This window comes from Gavia stellata, chromosome 1 (genome assembly GCF_030936135.1).
Source record: "Gavia stellata isolate bGavSte3 chromosome 1, bGavSte3.hap2, whole genome shotgun sequence".
Taxonomy (NCBI): domain Eukaryota; kingdom Metazoa; phylum Chordata; class Aves; order Gaviiformes; family Gaviidae; genus Gavia; species Gavia stellata.
Genome location: NC_082594.1, coordinates 104,037,467 through 104,051,545, shown reverse-complemented (window position 1 = coordinate 104,051,545; position 14,079 = coordinate 104,037,467). Strand labels below are relative to the sequence as shown.

General features: G+C 40.7%; 1 protein-coding gene across 5 annotated transcripts; it reads right to left on the bottom strand.

Annotated features, from left to right (window-relative positions):
• Positions 1 to 1,214: 1,214 nt before the first annotated feature.
• On the bottom strand, positions 1,215 to 13,015 carry CCT8 (chaperonin containing TCP1 subunit 8). Of its 5 annotated transcripts, none has more exons than XM_059834033.1 (16): positions 12,894 to 13,015; positions 11,084 to 11,174; positions 10,395 to 10,474; positions 9,048 to 9,197; positions 8,593 to 8,773; positions 7,802 to 7,863; positions 6,970 to 7,107; positions 6,358 to 6,536; positions 5,310 to 5,376; positions 5,142 to 5,229; positions 4,916 to 5,031; positions 3,591 to 3,662; positions 3,197 to 3,361; positions 2,657 to 2,776; positions 2,081 to 2,215; positions 1,407 to 1,446 (listed from the first exon to the last, which is right to left on the bottom strand). In XM_059834033.1, exons 1-15 carry the CDS (start codon positions 12,951 to 12,953, stop codon positions 2,123 to 2,125), a joined length of 1,662 nt encoding a protein of 553 aa, XP_059690016.1. In that variant the 5' UTR covers positions 12,954 to 13,015; the 3' UTR covers positions 1,407 to 1,446; positions 2,081 to 2,122. The 5 variants fall into 5 exon arrangements, with proteins under 5 accessions (XP_059690152.1, XP_009816827.1, XP_059690016.1 ...); XM_059834102.1 differs by having other exon boundaries at positions 1,408 to 1,446; positions 2,124 to 2,215; XM_059833978.1 differs by having other exon boundaries at positions 1,413 to 1,446; positions 2,091 to 2,215.
• Positions 13,016 to 14,079: the final 1,064 nt, after the last annotated feature.

Here is a 14,079-nt window from a genome sequence, read left to right as displayed (position 1 = left end):
AGAATGTGAAGATTCTTTTAAGGGTGAGGATGAAATAATGCATGTAACAAAAATGAACATAGGCATGGACCACAGACCTGCTGCCATACTTTATTATTTCAGTACTCAACTATTTACACTTAAAGAGCTGTAACAATTACCGATGATGCTTTCCTGAAGTTACGAGCTCTCTGCACCAGGCTCATGGTCAGTCTCCCCCATCCACCATCCTGGTGCAGGTGTCAAGGTAGTGGAGTGGGCTGCAGCTGTGGCCTCTGTGAGGAGAGTCCAGGAGTGCCTGATGCTGGTCACAGCTGGCTCCAACAGACCCACCACAGGGCACAGCTGAGCCCCTCAGCCAAGATGGTGGTACCTTGAGGAAAGCCTGTGTAAGAAGGAAAAAATGCTGCCTAGGAGCAAGGGGAAAGTGTGAGCAACAGCTGTGTAAGCACCCATGCGAGAGGAGGAGGAGCTCCAGGCATCTGAGCAGGCATCCCCTGCAGAGACCATGCCAGAGCAGGTTGTTCCCCTGTAGCTCGGGGAGAAGACCACGCTGGACTTCTACACTGCAGCTGTGGAGGCCCCCAGGCCAAAGCAGGTGGATGTGTGCATTGGAGGAAACTGCAGCCTGTGGAGAGAAGCCCAGACTGGGGCAGATTTTCCTGTCAGAAGCTGCAGCACACAGAGGACCACACAGGAGCAGTTGTTCCTGCTGGACTGTAACCTATACAGAGGACCCCCATGCTGAAGCAGCTCATGAAGGACTGTACCCTGTGGAAAGGGAAGAAGGGAAAAGTGGGCATAGGAAGGAGCAGCAGAGAGGAGCTGTTACAGACTGACCACAACCCCCATTCCCTGCGCCACTCCAAGGGAAGAGGTAGAGGACTGGGGAAGGAAGGAGTACAGCTGAGCCTGGGAAGAAGGGGAGGTGAAGAGGAAGGTGGTTTAGTTTTTGTACTTGTTTCTCCCCCTCCAACTCTATTTTTAATTGGTAATAAATTAATTTTCCCCACTTTGAGTCTGGTTTGCCTGTGATGGTAATTGGTAAGTGACGTCCCTGTCTTTATCTCAACCCTTGAGCTTTTTTGACTCATTTTCTGCCTTTGCTCTGGTGAGGAAGGGGTGTCTGACAGCCAGCCAAGGGCAGTCCCCCACACCCACATGCCTGCATATTCACATATTGGGAACAACCATGTCATGCTAAGTCCAAATAAAAATGACAGATAACATTTTAACAGTGAGTATGTTTATTGAAGTGTTTGAAGATCTGCACTCCATTGGACACAGTTCATAACTTAAAGGCAAGAGAACAAAACATCGTGACAGGCTCCAACTGGAATATTAGAAAACTCACATAATCATGTCATTTAAGAAGTACAGTTAAACTGTTCAATCATTTTGGTCTTCATCCCAGTCTTTCTTTCCTGATGGAGGTTTAGGGCCACCAGCTGGTTTTGCCATAATGATCTTGAAGATAACAAGGAAGTAGAAAAAGATTAGGTTAGAATCAGACTCTTACCCCACTCTTACTTACAGCCGTATGATGCTGTCAACATTCACTAAATTCATGCAGTTTCCCTACTCTGAACATAAGCCAGTGAATATTATTATCCACCTGAGATATTCACAAACCAGTTATTTTATTTGTTGAAAATGGCAGAAGCTGAGCCCTGACATACAAAAAAAAGGGCTTTTACCTCATTTTTGCATGCAAATTAAGACTTCAGTTAGTCTACAGAAAGTGAGTGCTTAAATAGACTAACGAGTGACTGGTTTACAGGATGCACACTACAGAAGGCAGAATTATCAGAGCTATTGTTCTGAATTATTGAGTCTAAACACCACACTTCCAAAGCACGAAGTCCACTGGTGCAACCACATTAAAGGCTCATTTTCTGCACTTGCTACAGTGACAATTAAGGTAGAACTAAAACTGCACTTGTCATCCCCTCAATGAAAATTTGGTTTTAGAGTAACATTCATTTGCAAAGACACAAGTACAAAAGGTAGCAATGAGCACACATAAGACAGCAGTGTTACATGTCCTCAAGAAAGAGATCATCTGCCATGTGCTTGTCAATATACTCATGCATGCACTCACACAGAGATACCTCTCTGCTAGAGAAACAAAGCTTGCTGCATACTATTTTTCAGGCTCATCTTTCCAGTCATCCTTATCCCAATGTCCTTGTTGCTTAGGGGCTTTTGGACCGCCTGCTGTTTTTGCCATAATAATCTACAGAAATTTTACATGCAAATACATTTTTGTTGAAGTTCCACAAAATATATAAAGTGAAGATTTTTATCATTAAGATTATAACCTCTGTTTTTCCTAAAAGTTGGGTTTTCATGTAAAAACAATATATGAGAGAGGGTTTCTTGTGTTAAATCTTGTTCCTATAAAAGTTAGGATAACTTTCTGGATACGAGTATCAACTGTCAAATCTTAAACAAAAAAACATTAATAGCACTCTTATGGAAACAGCAACATTACAACATTCCAAATTACGAGCTCCTGAACAAACTACTTCCTGGCTTTCAGAAATAAACAAACCACATTTTTCAAGTATCGTATTTTCATGCCTTGCATTCCCAGAAGATTCACATATTTTGCATTAGTGTTCTGCACACTGAGAAAAAGGTTTCAGTTCAGCCGCTAAATTACACGTAAGCTTACCTGATCTACCCTTAGGACAGTTACTGCTGCATTTGTAGCTAGCTTGATTCCCCAGGATTTTCCAAGATATGTGTCTAATACACCAGCTTCCAACATATCCTTCACAGCAGCAGCTTCGGCCTATCAGACAGGGGGAAAAAACATCATTCAAAACTTTCTAAGGCTTCTACTTCACAAGTTACTGGCTTACAAGATCACAGGTTTAGAACAAGTTATCACTTTTCTGATCTCATCTTCTTTCTTCAGAAAGCCTCCATTCCTAATCCATTAGCAAGATGACAAAACATGCAATTACTAAAGACTTGTTCTCCATCACATTAGTTCAGCATCTCACTTCACCTCCTACATAAGGCCGCTATACTACATTGAATTTAACTGCTTGCTGATTAAAAAAAAACACCCACACTTCAGTATTATAATTCTAAGAAGTTACTCTCCTAGTCTGTGCATCACAGAGCTTCAACGATTTAAATTAATCCTTAAATACTTAATACTGATAGAAGTACTGCAGAGCACCAAGTAACATGAGAGACTGTTTACCTCAATATCAAATCCAACATTTTTGTTCCCTTCCTGATGCACAGCATAAAGTTTGGAGATGACCTCATTAGCCTTTACTCCAGAGTTTTCTGCCAGTGCTCGAGGAATGGCTTCAAATGCTTCAGCAAACTTCTTGATGGCATATTGGTCAAGCCCAGGACAAGTCTGAAGTGAAGATGAAAACCAGGTCAGCATTTCCAAAACTGTAAGATAGGGAGGCATTCTCTCCCACATTTTAGATTTATTTATATGCATTAATACACATACATACTTTGGTATAAAATAATATGTATATATTTTTATAAACCACATAAATATTTAAGTACATATATAGGTAGGGGTGTGTGTGTGTATGTATATATTAAAAAAAAGTCAAAAAGCCCATTTGCTGTACCTCTCCGTAAGATGTGATCTGCTTGGCTAATTCAATCTCTGTTGCACCACCTCCAGGAACCAGACGTTTATCCTGTGAACAGACCATCCCAAAATGTGAAGTTTTGCTTAAAGCAACATACTCATTTTCACTTTTTAAAATTCATATACCAAGAACACAACAGAACTTTATCCCACACAGACTTATTAAGAATCCGCTTCAGAACAAACATGCATTATAAGAGAAATTTACCAGAACTTACTCATTCATTCCAAATGTCTCTGAAGAAAAATAGCTTCTTTTGTAAAAAGCAAAATAATTAGGCAGTGGGGTTTGTGTCTGGGTTTTATTGTTGTTTTTTTTTTAAAGAAAAAGTAATTTCAACACTTGGCTAAGTAATAATAGAATTCCTAGATTTTCTCATCTTTTCCACCAACTTGTTGGGAAATATCATGCAGGAAATCAATCTACTGTACACCAAGTTTAATATATCAACAGGTATCACGAGGTGTTGGGGTTTTTGGTTTTATTGGTTTTAAATTAAGCATTTTGTATATCCTTGGGCAAACCAGCATTCACTTCAGAACTCCCAGTCTTTTAAACAGAAAAGTAATCATCATATATCATAAGTCAGGACTCCTCCTGGAGACAACTGTAAACACACAGTCTATGGCTGTTTCTGTACTCTAAATCAATGTGCATGTATTGGTATGTACAGGACATTAAGTGTCAAACAAAAATCTAGTATTTTTTGCATGCCACCTTTGAGTAAATACACAAACATCTCCTTTTGTATTAAATAAAAAAAAAAAGGAAAGAAGAGTATTCAAGTCCACAAAAGCTGCTCAGCAAAAACTCTGAAGAACTGAGCTCTTGCATCTATAAAGCATATCTGTATTATGTGGAGGAAGCACGTCTTGTCACCAATGAACTAGAAATTTAGTTTGCAGCCAGCCAGTTCCTCCTGATCCCCAGTGACAAAGCTATCTAGCTTCTCTTCTGTGCCTAGTTTCCAAAGAACATTACAAAACATTTCGGGAAAGACTCAAGAAAGACCTGACTGCCATTAGAAAGTGGTAAAACTCCTATCTTCAACAACTCACTCATTACTGGCAAATTGAGCACAGTACATGCTGAGCAGCATCTTCTATGTACACTGTATTCACAAGGATGTCAGCAAGCAATCTTCTCTACACAGCCTTCTCTACACCTCAAGAAGGCTCCTAAACTGATAATGTAAATATCTGCCACAGCCTTTGTAGCAAATGAGCACAATGCATGAACGAGTCTTGCCTCAAACAGATCTATAGCTCAGTTTTGATAACTGAAGTGTTCTGGTTACTTACCCTTGTGAGTACTTTGAAAGTATTTACACCATCATCCACTGCTCTCTCTATGTCATCCATCAGATTGTCTGTAGATCCACGAATGAGTATAGTAGAAATGGCACCATCCTCCTTTTCTGTTCAAACAGACATATGCACTACTGAAATGAGTTTGTCAGATATAAAACTCATACGATCATCATACTTCTAGAACAGCAGCATTAGGAGTTCTACAGAACATACATACCATGCTTAAAAACAACAACTTGCGTATCCCCAACCTCCGATAAATATACACTATCGCAGTGACCCATTTCTTCTAGAGTAGGGGGAGTCTGCAAAGAAAAATAAGAGTTAAGAGGTGAACCTGTTCATCAGTACTCTCCCTTCTGCTCCTCATTCAAAAAATCCATACCAGTCTGGGTAGGGCTGTTGCACCAACAGTTTTGCACAGTCTTCTCAGATCCCACTTTGAGTTCAACCTTTAAAAACAAAAACAGTCTTTCTAATAAGAAGTTTCCAGAGCAAACATTAATGCATGTAAGTATTCTCTTAACTTGTCAGCATTTTGTAAACTAACGACATCTATCAAAATTTACTGCACCAAGTTATAAAATCCACTCATCTACTTTTTTGAGTTACAATTATCTATTTTCAGGGATGCTATGCAAAGACTATTTTCTAAGAATTTTAAAACAAGTAAGTAGTTCAAGTACACGAAAATTATCAAACTTCATCTTCTAGTGCATAAGACTTGAATTGATCTTTACAACACCTCTATAATAATCCTTCTTTGTTATGCAAGAGATTACAGTATCATGCTCCATTTCCAGAAGTTCAATGTTTCTGGACACCACCAATAGTTACAGCTTTCAACAAAGGACTGCTTATTTGTGCGAGACATGAGAGCTGCTGCTAGTAATTTGACTTTATGTTTTGCAGAATGTACTTCAAGGACATACAAAGATACTTTATTTATAGATAAGAAGATTTAAGGCCCATAAAAATGACAGAAAAGTATTAAGAACTAGTTCTTCCACCCATCAACATATTAGTGATACACAGAGGCATATCTCATCATTGCTAAAGCATAACATGAGCACTGTGACCAGGAGGAACCATTATGGTAAAGTCTTACATGCCTTGGAAGCCACATTCCTCTTTACTAGATCCACAACTTTTGATATTTCTTGATTTTAGTTTTGTTATAAAAGGCACTTAAACCAGAATAACAGTACCATATAAACAAGTTACTCCCCAGTTAGCTGTCATACAGAGGTGAAATGCTATCAAGAAACATAAGCTGTGAAACAACCAAATTGCAGGTCAGGTTTTGATCCACTAGAAAACCCAATAGTCTGCAGTATTTTGTCTCTAATTCATTTGAGAGGCAAGAGACAATAAGACAAGTACATTTCATAAACCTGGTTGATCAAATGTTTTTAGGCTCTTCTAGTACTTACCTGACTAACATAAGATTGTATTTGTTGGCATAATGAAGTGCCATGTCTGCCACTTTGCCGCCTGTTACTACTACATTTGCACCACTATCAGCAATAGCTTTCACTTGCAAATCCATTAGATTTTCTTCTCCCTTACTGAAATTCATCAGTTCTTCAGCGTTCTTTATAAGTACGGTGCCCTAGTAAAAACACATACACTGTTATCAATTGAGCATTAACTACCTAAAAGTTTTTGACAAACCATTTTGTCTCCCAACCTATGCGTAAAAACTCAAGTCATCCTATTTTATAATACTGCCACCCTTCCCAGGCAATGGGGTAAAACAAGTCAAAAAAGGGCAATTCTAGCATTTCTAGATAACCTTGAGGTTCAAACGTTCTAGCACGTAGTTTGGCTCAAATAACCCTACAAAACCAGCAACTCCCCAACCCCAAAAACCCTGTAAAGCAAAATCAGGTTCAGCCATTTTCTATGAACTTTTTTAAACTAATGAACTCAATATTAACAAAAATACCTCAATCACCAAGTGTCAAGAACATTTACAGTTAAGTCTAAAAATAAGAACATATGAGCATAAACAGATATCTAGCTTATTTTGAGCTTCTACATACCTTAGTTTCAGTTATCATACCATCAAAAGGGCAGGAATACACAGCTATTTTTGCATCTTTGACAGAAGTAACATCTCCTTCAGTTTCTTTTTTAAAAACCATGCCATGCAGTACTGAGGAAGCAGAGATACCAGCACCCTGAAAGGAAAGAAATGGAATGGGGGAAAGTCATATTATTGATCATTTATTATCAGAAAGCTGGACTAACCTTTATGAAAAGCAGTCCTTACATTTGTTTGAATGTAGCAACCTAAGTTTTCATTGCAGCACAAAGAAATAAGACTTAAGCCGATTTAGCAACATCAAACATTGTCTTACAGGTTCCCATTTTAAGATTAGTTGGTGGTCCAGCTTAAGGCCTGTGACATTCATTTTCTGTGCTCAACTTGTTACGTATTTATTAGCAGGGAAAAAACAGGGGGAAATTCATAGTAGATATAAGCTTGTTCCAATCCTACATACCATACTGAGGCTTGATGTCCCGTTGACAAAAAAATGCAAGATTAGACCATTACATTTCTGCCAGCCTGCATCTTAGCCTAATCTTGTGACTGCTTCTACAATAAAGATGCAATCAACATCCCTGTGCATAATTAAGTTAACGTATCTGATTTAGTGTAAACTTTTAATATTAATGATTTTTGTTTCTGAAAGCTGCTACTGGGCACTAAACAAGGAATGTAAAGACCAGACTCCAAAACTTATTGTGCATGCTACAACACAACAGAGATTAGAATAGAAAAGGCACTTTCAGAGTTCAGAGATCTAAAGACTAATTTTCATTAAACCATTTACCTTAATAATACAGTAAAGCTAGCTACTTCCAACTTACCACAATTTTGCACACTCTGATATTATCAACGTTGAAATGACCAGAATCAGGAAGAATAGAAACTGGGGGGGGAGGAGAAAAAAAAAATAATTAATTGTGCTGCTTAATGAATAAAGTAGAACAATGACACCATAAATTATGCCTGGAGTTTTTCCGAAGTACTAAAATTCAATGGTTTGAGGTATCTGCCTAAATTTAAGGCAATTATAATCTGCTAATAACCTGCATCAAGAGAAGCAGAAATTTTGTTTTTACAATGTAGTAATCAGAAAGCCACATCTAACCAGGCAGCTCAGTTAATTTAAGTCCGAATATCCATTTACACATGTACACTCAAGAGTGAAGTCTGACCCAGAATATTTTGAGAAAGCACTTAAAACTAGACATGAAAGTTTTTTCTTGGTAATCTAAAGGGAGAAAACAACAACTCTACACAACCACAGTCTTGCTTCCATTGTTCTGTAGCTGAGACTAGTAACAGCTTTTCTGCTGTGTAATGTCTTCCTAATGATAAAAAAGAGGAAGATAGATGGGTGTCTGCTTTAAAAAGACTAGAAAAGCTATTTCTATAAATGTTTAGTAGAAACCAGACCTTTTCTGAGCCACAATACCAATGAAGAGTTCAACAACACAAGAATGAAGGTTATATTCATTTCAAGGCTAAAGCATTCCATCCAATTCAACCTGATAAACTAACCATACCTTTTACCTTATATGAACACATTATTAATGATCATAATCAAACTGACTCAGTTTTAGATGCATGCACACATCTGTTCCTGTCCACTTACCACAGGCTTGAGCAATAAGCTTTGCCAAAAATTGTTCATTGCCATATTGTTTGCTCATCACCGAAGTGTGCAACAAAGATGCGACTTCTTCAACATCTCGAAGGTTCTTTGCAGAACAGCACACCAAGTCTGGAAGAATTTCTAGGGCTTTCTTGCAAGCCTTTTCATATCCTTCAATCACCTGTGCAGCAAACAATAAATATTCACTACACCACTTCATTATGCGTTCATACTGCTTAAATCTCCTTGTCAAAGGGCCATAAAACATTAACAAATGCAAAAGCTCACAAGGGAAGCAAGCAATCACATGCAGCAAAACATACGCTGTTCTTCATACATCTCTATCTAAAAAATTAGTTCAGAAGAGAGCAGACGATTCATGATATGACCCAGGAATACTGACCAACAGCAATCTGTATTCAAGCCATGTGAATTGTAGTAACAATATAACTTGCCTCTGAGACTGATAACCCCATCCTCAGAAGGTCTTCTGCTAACTCCAGAAGAACTCCAGCAAAAACAAGGACAAAGTTTGTTCCATCCCCAACTTCTTGCTCTTGCATATGGGAAGCCATCACAAGCATTTTTGCAGCAGGATGCTGGACCTTTACAAGAAGTTACACATTTTAGTTACTAACATCCCACCTAGACTACAGCTCCAGGTTTTTCTGTGCATCCAGTAGAAGCTCTCTTATTTGAAACCGTATCTAAAGATACTAAGAATGCACAAAACATGAAAAGAAAGCAGCACAGATTATCTTAACTGGCTAACTTCCCTAATAAGCAAAAGTACAAACATATATGAAAAAAAAAATCAGAGAACTGAACATTTCCCCTACAACACTAATTAGACATCCTTAACATTGGTTCTGTGCTATTTTCACAGGATGCAGAGGCTTCACAATCAAGTTCTGCAACAGGAAAGGAGCCTGAAGTTTAGATCTTCAAGCTGAATTCACGTGTAACACGCAAAGTAGATGTCTCAATTAGTTTAGTTTCATTCTAGTTTTTTTTCTGCTTAAAGATCACACTGCTTTCCCTTTCTTTCAAAGAAATGCACTAAAAATGCTGTATTCTTGAATATAATTAGAGCAGCTGTCATTTCATCCCAGAAAGTAACATGCAAAACTCATTAAATCAAATAACTAATCTGCGGATTATTTTTTTAAAACAGAACTGTGACTTCCACAGTTATTCTTATACCAAACACTAACATAATGCATTAATTAAGGAAATATTTAACACTTATACTATTTCTATCAGTAAGGATAGACTTCAGTAAAATATTATTTGTGTTGTGATACAAATATGAATTTGATAGTAAAACAGTAAGTTAGGATAGGTCAGACTTTCCACACTTTTACTGTATTCACAGAAGGATGCTGCTATATCCTCAGCTTCTTAAATCCAATTAATGTATTCTAAGCAAACAGGAGAACATGGCAACCACCAACCCTGGGAGATTAACACAACAGTTATTTCATTCAGTTTTCCAAACACTGTATTGTCTAGACATACCCTCTTCTAAATCTACACTGGTTTTGGGGGAAAAAAAATGTAGGCCGTTATTAAGCATCTCCTACAACTACTTAATGCTGCTTTACAAAAGAATTCTGTTCCTCACCGTCGATGTATCCTATTGACTTTACTCAAATCCAGTGGAAAACATAAATGATTTACAAAATGACATATGAAAATCATCTGGCGAGGTGACATGCATTTCCTTAACATTCAGAACCATAGCAGCCCATGAACAGAAACGCTAGCTCACAACTGATATCTTCTGAAGCAAGAAAATTTACCTCCAGCTCTCTCAAGATAGTAGCAGCATCATTTGTAACAAAAAGCTTCTCCAGATGATTGATAACCATTTTATTCATTCCTAACGGGGGCAAAAAAAAAAATTAAAATCATTCATTCAGCAAATATCACTTTTGTACACAGATAATGTTTCATAACTTTCAGATACACCTTACGCATTAAAATGCCAGCCCTATTTATAATTTAAGAACCTCGAAGATTTTTGCAAAATAACACTTAGGAGTGTGTTACATTAAGGAGAAATCAATAATTTCGGAATAAGCAGTTTTCTCTTCAGAAATATTAGAACTTCATTTAATTAATCAATACTGGGGAACACCTTTTGCTTTGGTATATCTGACCACACATGGTATGGTTATATTCATTATGACTACCTGTCACATTATTACTGTCTTTCCTTTAATTTTTGTAGGTCTCCCATATAGCAGTATGACAACAAAGAGGACACAGTAACTGGTACAAAAACCCAGCAAAAGCAGGTACATTGTGCATAACTTAAGAGCTAACCAAACAAAGGCTGATCTGTATAGCCACAAAGACTATATTTAGAGTTCTAGAGCAAGTACAATGTGTTTCCTCAAGAAACTGTTGCTTCTTTGTCAAAGTAGATTTAACCTTCAAACATAACTTTTTGCTCAAAAACACTACAATAATTTTAGAATTTATTTACCATTTGGTCCATAAGCTGTACGGGTGGTTTGAGCAAGTTCTTTGCATGCCTGGATGTTCCTATAGACAGCTTCTTCTAGTCCCGAATAATGCTAAAAAAAAAAAAAAACTTCTGTTCAAAATTAGGCTTTCTAACAAAAAAGAAAGGAATGAACTAGTCATTTCTCATCAAAGCAATAATAACCTACTAAGTCCATGAAAGTTTTTGATTAATTTAGATTTGGTATTTCACTCAAATTTTAAACAGAAACTAAACCTTACCCAAAGAGACTGAGAAAGGAGCTACTGTGTACTCCTTCTCAACTAGGCAGCTCAGCATGCACAATAAGTTTCTGAACAGAAAATTTGAACAGTGACTCAATTTTCCATAGAGTTTGCATCTCTCAAGTCTTCCAAAAAAGTTAGTGGCATGCCAAAGGGAAACAGAAAATAACCAGTACCAGACTGGAGAGGGGCAAAGGTTTTATACGCATGTGTTTTTGTACATGCTTCTTTACTCACAACTCTGTACTCTACAAAAATCATTTACCTCAGCTCTACGTTCAAACATGTGCGGTTTGAAAATTCAGAAGCACAATGATTCATAAGATATTTGCGTTTCAGAAGCCAATCAGCCTGGCTTCATTCGGAAGCCTTAAGAAAAGGAGGGATCCCCAGAAAGGGCCTTAAGAAAGAGCAAGGTAAAACATACTGTGTGGCCTACAAGAGAAGGAAGAAAGATATTCTCTAATAATATTTACTTTCTAAATACAAACCAAACATGTCAGCATGCCAGCTGCCTCCTTGTTTTGTAAAAGACAGCTCTTGCTATTCTGGCCTTGAATTATCTAACAGAGAACCAGCATCTAAACCACTTTGTTTCCCTGCTCTCCCCCCCCTGCTCTTGACATATGCCATTCTTTGTCTCCAAGTAGGATTCTGAAAAGAAAAATAGAGAGCTTTCCGAGTTGCTAACTTCACTTTCCTTTCTGTTAAATAGCAGCAATGAGACATTTTCTCCTTTTATTTTCCTCTGCAATAAAGAAAAACCTCCTTGCTTTCTGTCCACTTCTTCAAAGAAAGCTTCTACTTTATCAGGCACAGTCTTTGACTACTACCAAAATCTACACTATGTTAGGGGGAATACATGGAAAGTATGTTACTCTACAATACTACAAAAGGTGCTTTTCCCACAGGCGTAGTAACAGAAAAGAGTCAAAGAATTTACATAACAAGCGGGACACTCCTGAACAGCTAAATTTATAAGCCTCGGTGTAATTTTGCTGACCGCCACCTACGAAAGCTCTCCAAAAACACGCCGACCCGACATCGTTTTCACAGCGAAGGCACGAGTCAGGCACACAGCTCGGGGACAAGCATCGGCGCCCGGGAAGCTGCCCAGCCTACAGGCCGCCGCCCTGCGAACCGGCGGGCGCCCACCGCGCGTCCCCGAGGCGGCGAGAAGCAGAGGCAGCGCCTCCGGGCACGGGGGCAGGGAGGGGAGAGGAGAGGGGATGCCAGCCCCGGCAGAGCTTTCTCGAAGGCCGCGTGCACCAGGCACCGCCCTCCTCCCTCCGCCGCCCCGAGCCCGCGCGCTGAGCGGCGGCGCGGGGCAGATCCCCGCCCCCGCCCCGCAACGGCCGCCGAGGGGACCAGAGCCGGGGGGCGGGGCGAGGGGGGCGAGGAGCGCGAGGCCCTCCAGGCCCCCGCTCCGCGGGGCGCGTGCAACCGCCGGGCCCCGCCGGCCTTCCAGAACCTTCCCCGCGCCGCCACGCTGAGACTGCCGCCCGCCTCCTCCTGAGGGAACAGCGCCTGCCCGGCGCCGCTCTCACCTTCGCCCCCTCCTTGAGCATCTGGGCGAAGCCCGGGGCCTTGGGGACGTGCAGCGCCATCTCCGCTCCGCTCCGCTCCTGCCAGACACCGCGGTGCGCCGGGAACGACGGGAGAGAGGGGTGCGCAGGCGCGATAGGGCAGCCGGGCTGCCCGCAGGCAGGACGAGTTGCGCCCAGGGAAGGTCGATAGCAGGGCGGGGCGCGGGGAGCCGTGAGGCGGCCCCGGGCGCTGCGGTGGCCGGGGCGGGTTTTCCGCCTCTCCTCAGACCGGGCGGTGGGTGGCGCTCAGGCTTCGGCTTTCAGCTCGGGCGGAGGCCGTGCTCCTCAGTAGGAAGGGTGTCCTGAGAGCCGGGTCCCGCAAAACACCCTTTCGCCCGACATCTTTCTCTCCTCGTGGCCCCGGCTGAGCCCGCCGGAAGCCCGCCTAGCCGGCAGCCTCACCGCTGGGTGAAGGCCTCCGAGTCTGTAAAAGAGAATGGAGGTTGGTAGAACGGGTAGCGTTCAGAGACTGCTAACTTGAGGGATGACTGGCTTGTCCCGTGGCTGTGCATTTTGCTTTAGGGAAATAAAACCAACCAAAGTCGGTGGTTCATCTCACTTTTACGGTATTTATGTAACATTTATGTCATTTATTTAAAAGAAAGAGAGCCCAGTTAATGTTTTTCTGACATAGGTAAGATAGCATTACTTGATTCATTGTATTATGTGCAACTCACTACCTTTTTTTGTCAGGGGTGCTGAGTGGTGGTGTTCTTTCCTAGGAAACATTGTAAAGTGATGCACAGCATTGTGGCGGTGGCGGGTGTTGGCTCATTCAGAGTCTTTCTGTCACTGTCGAGTTCAGCATACTGTCTCCCAGGCATTTCTGTGAGTACCTTTAGTGATACATGTCCCAGAGACAGTTAAGAGCCTTCATTGCCACCCATGGCAAAAACTGGTCCTAAGACTTCGCAGACTCCATTAGTGTATTTCGCTTAGTACATATCTGACTTGTTCCAATGGAAGCAAGATGTACTGACAGGAAGGCTAAGTACAGTCAAGTCCTCATTATCCAGGGTAATCCCAAGTAATGTGCGTGCTACAGGACATGCTGAAGAGTACTTTGGAGGCTCAGCTTGACATCTCTACAAGTAGCTGAGGTCCAGCCAGGAGACAGTGGAGCTGCTTCTATATGGAGCTGCTTTAA

Bases quoted from the DNA above. Each gene is read 5' to 3' on its own strand.
- CCT8 (XM_059834033.1), bottom strand. From the start codon at position 12,953: ATGGCGCTGCACGTCCCCAAGGCCCCGGGCTTCGCCCAGATGCTCAAG. The intron at 5,230-5,309 runs GTATGGATTTTT...TTTTCTTTGCAG, and splicing joins CAACAGCCCTACCCAGACTG to ACTCCCCCTACTCTAGAAGA. The intron at 2,216-2,656 runs GTAAGCTTACGT...AAATTTCTGTAG, and splicing joins CTGTCCTAAGGGTAGATCAG to ATTATTATGGCAAAAACAGC.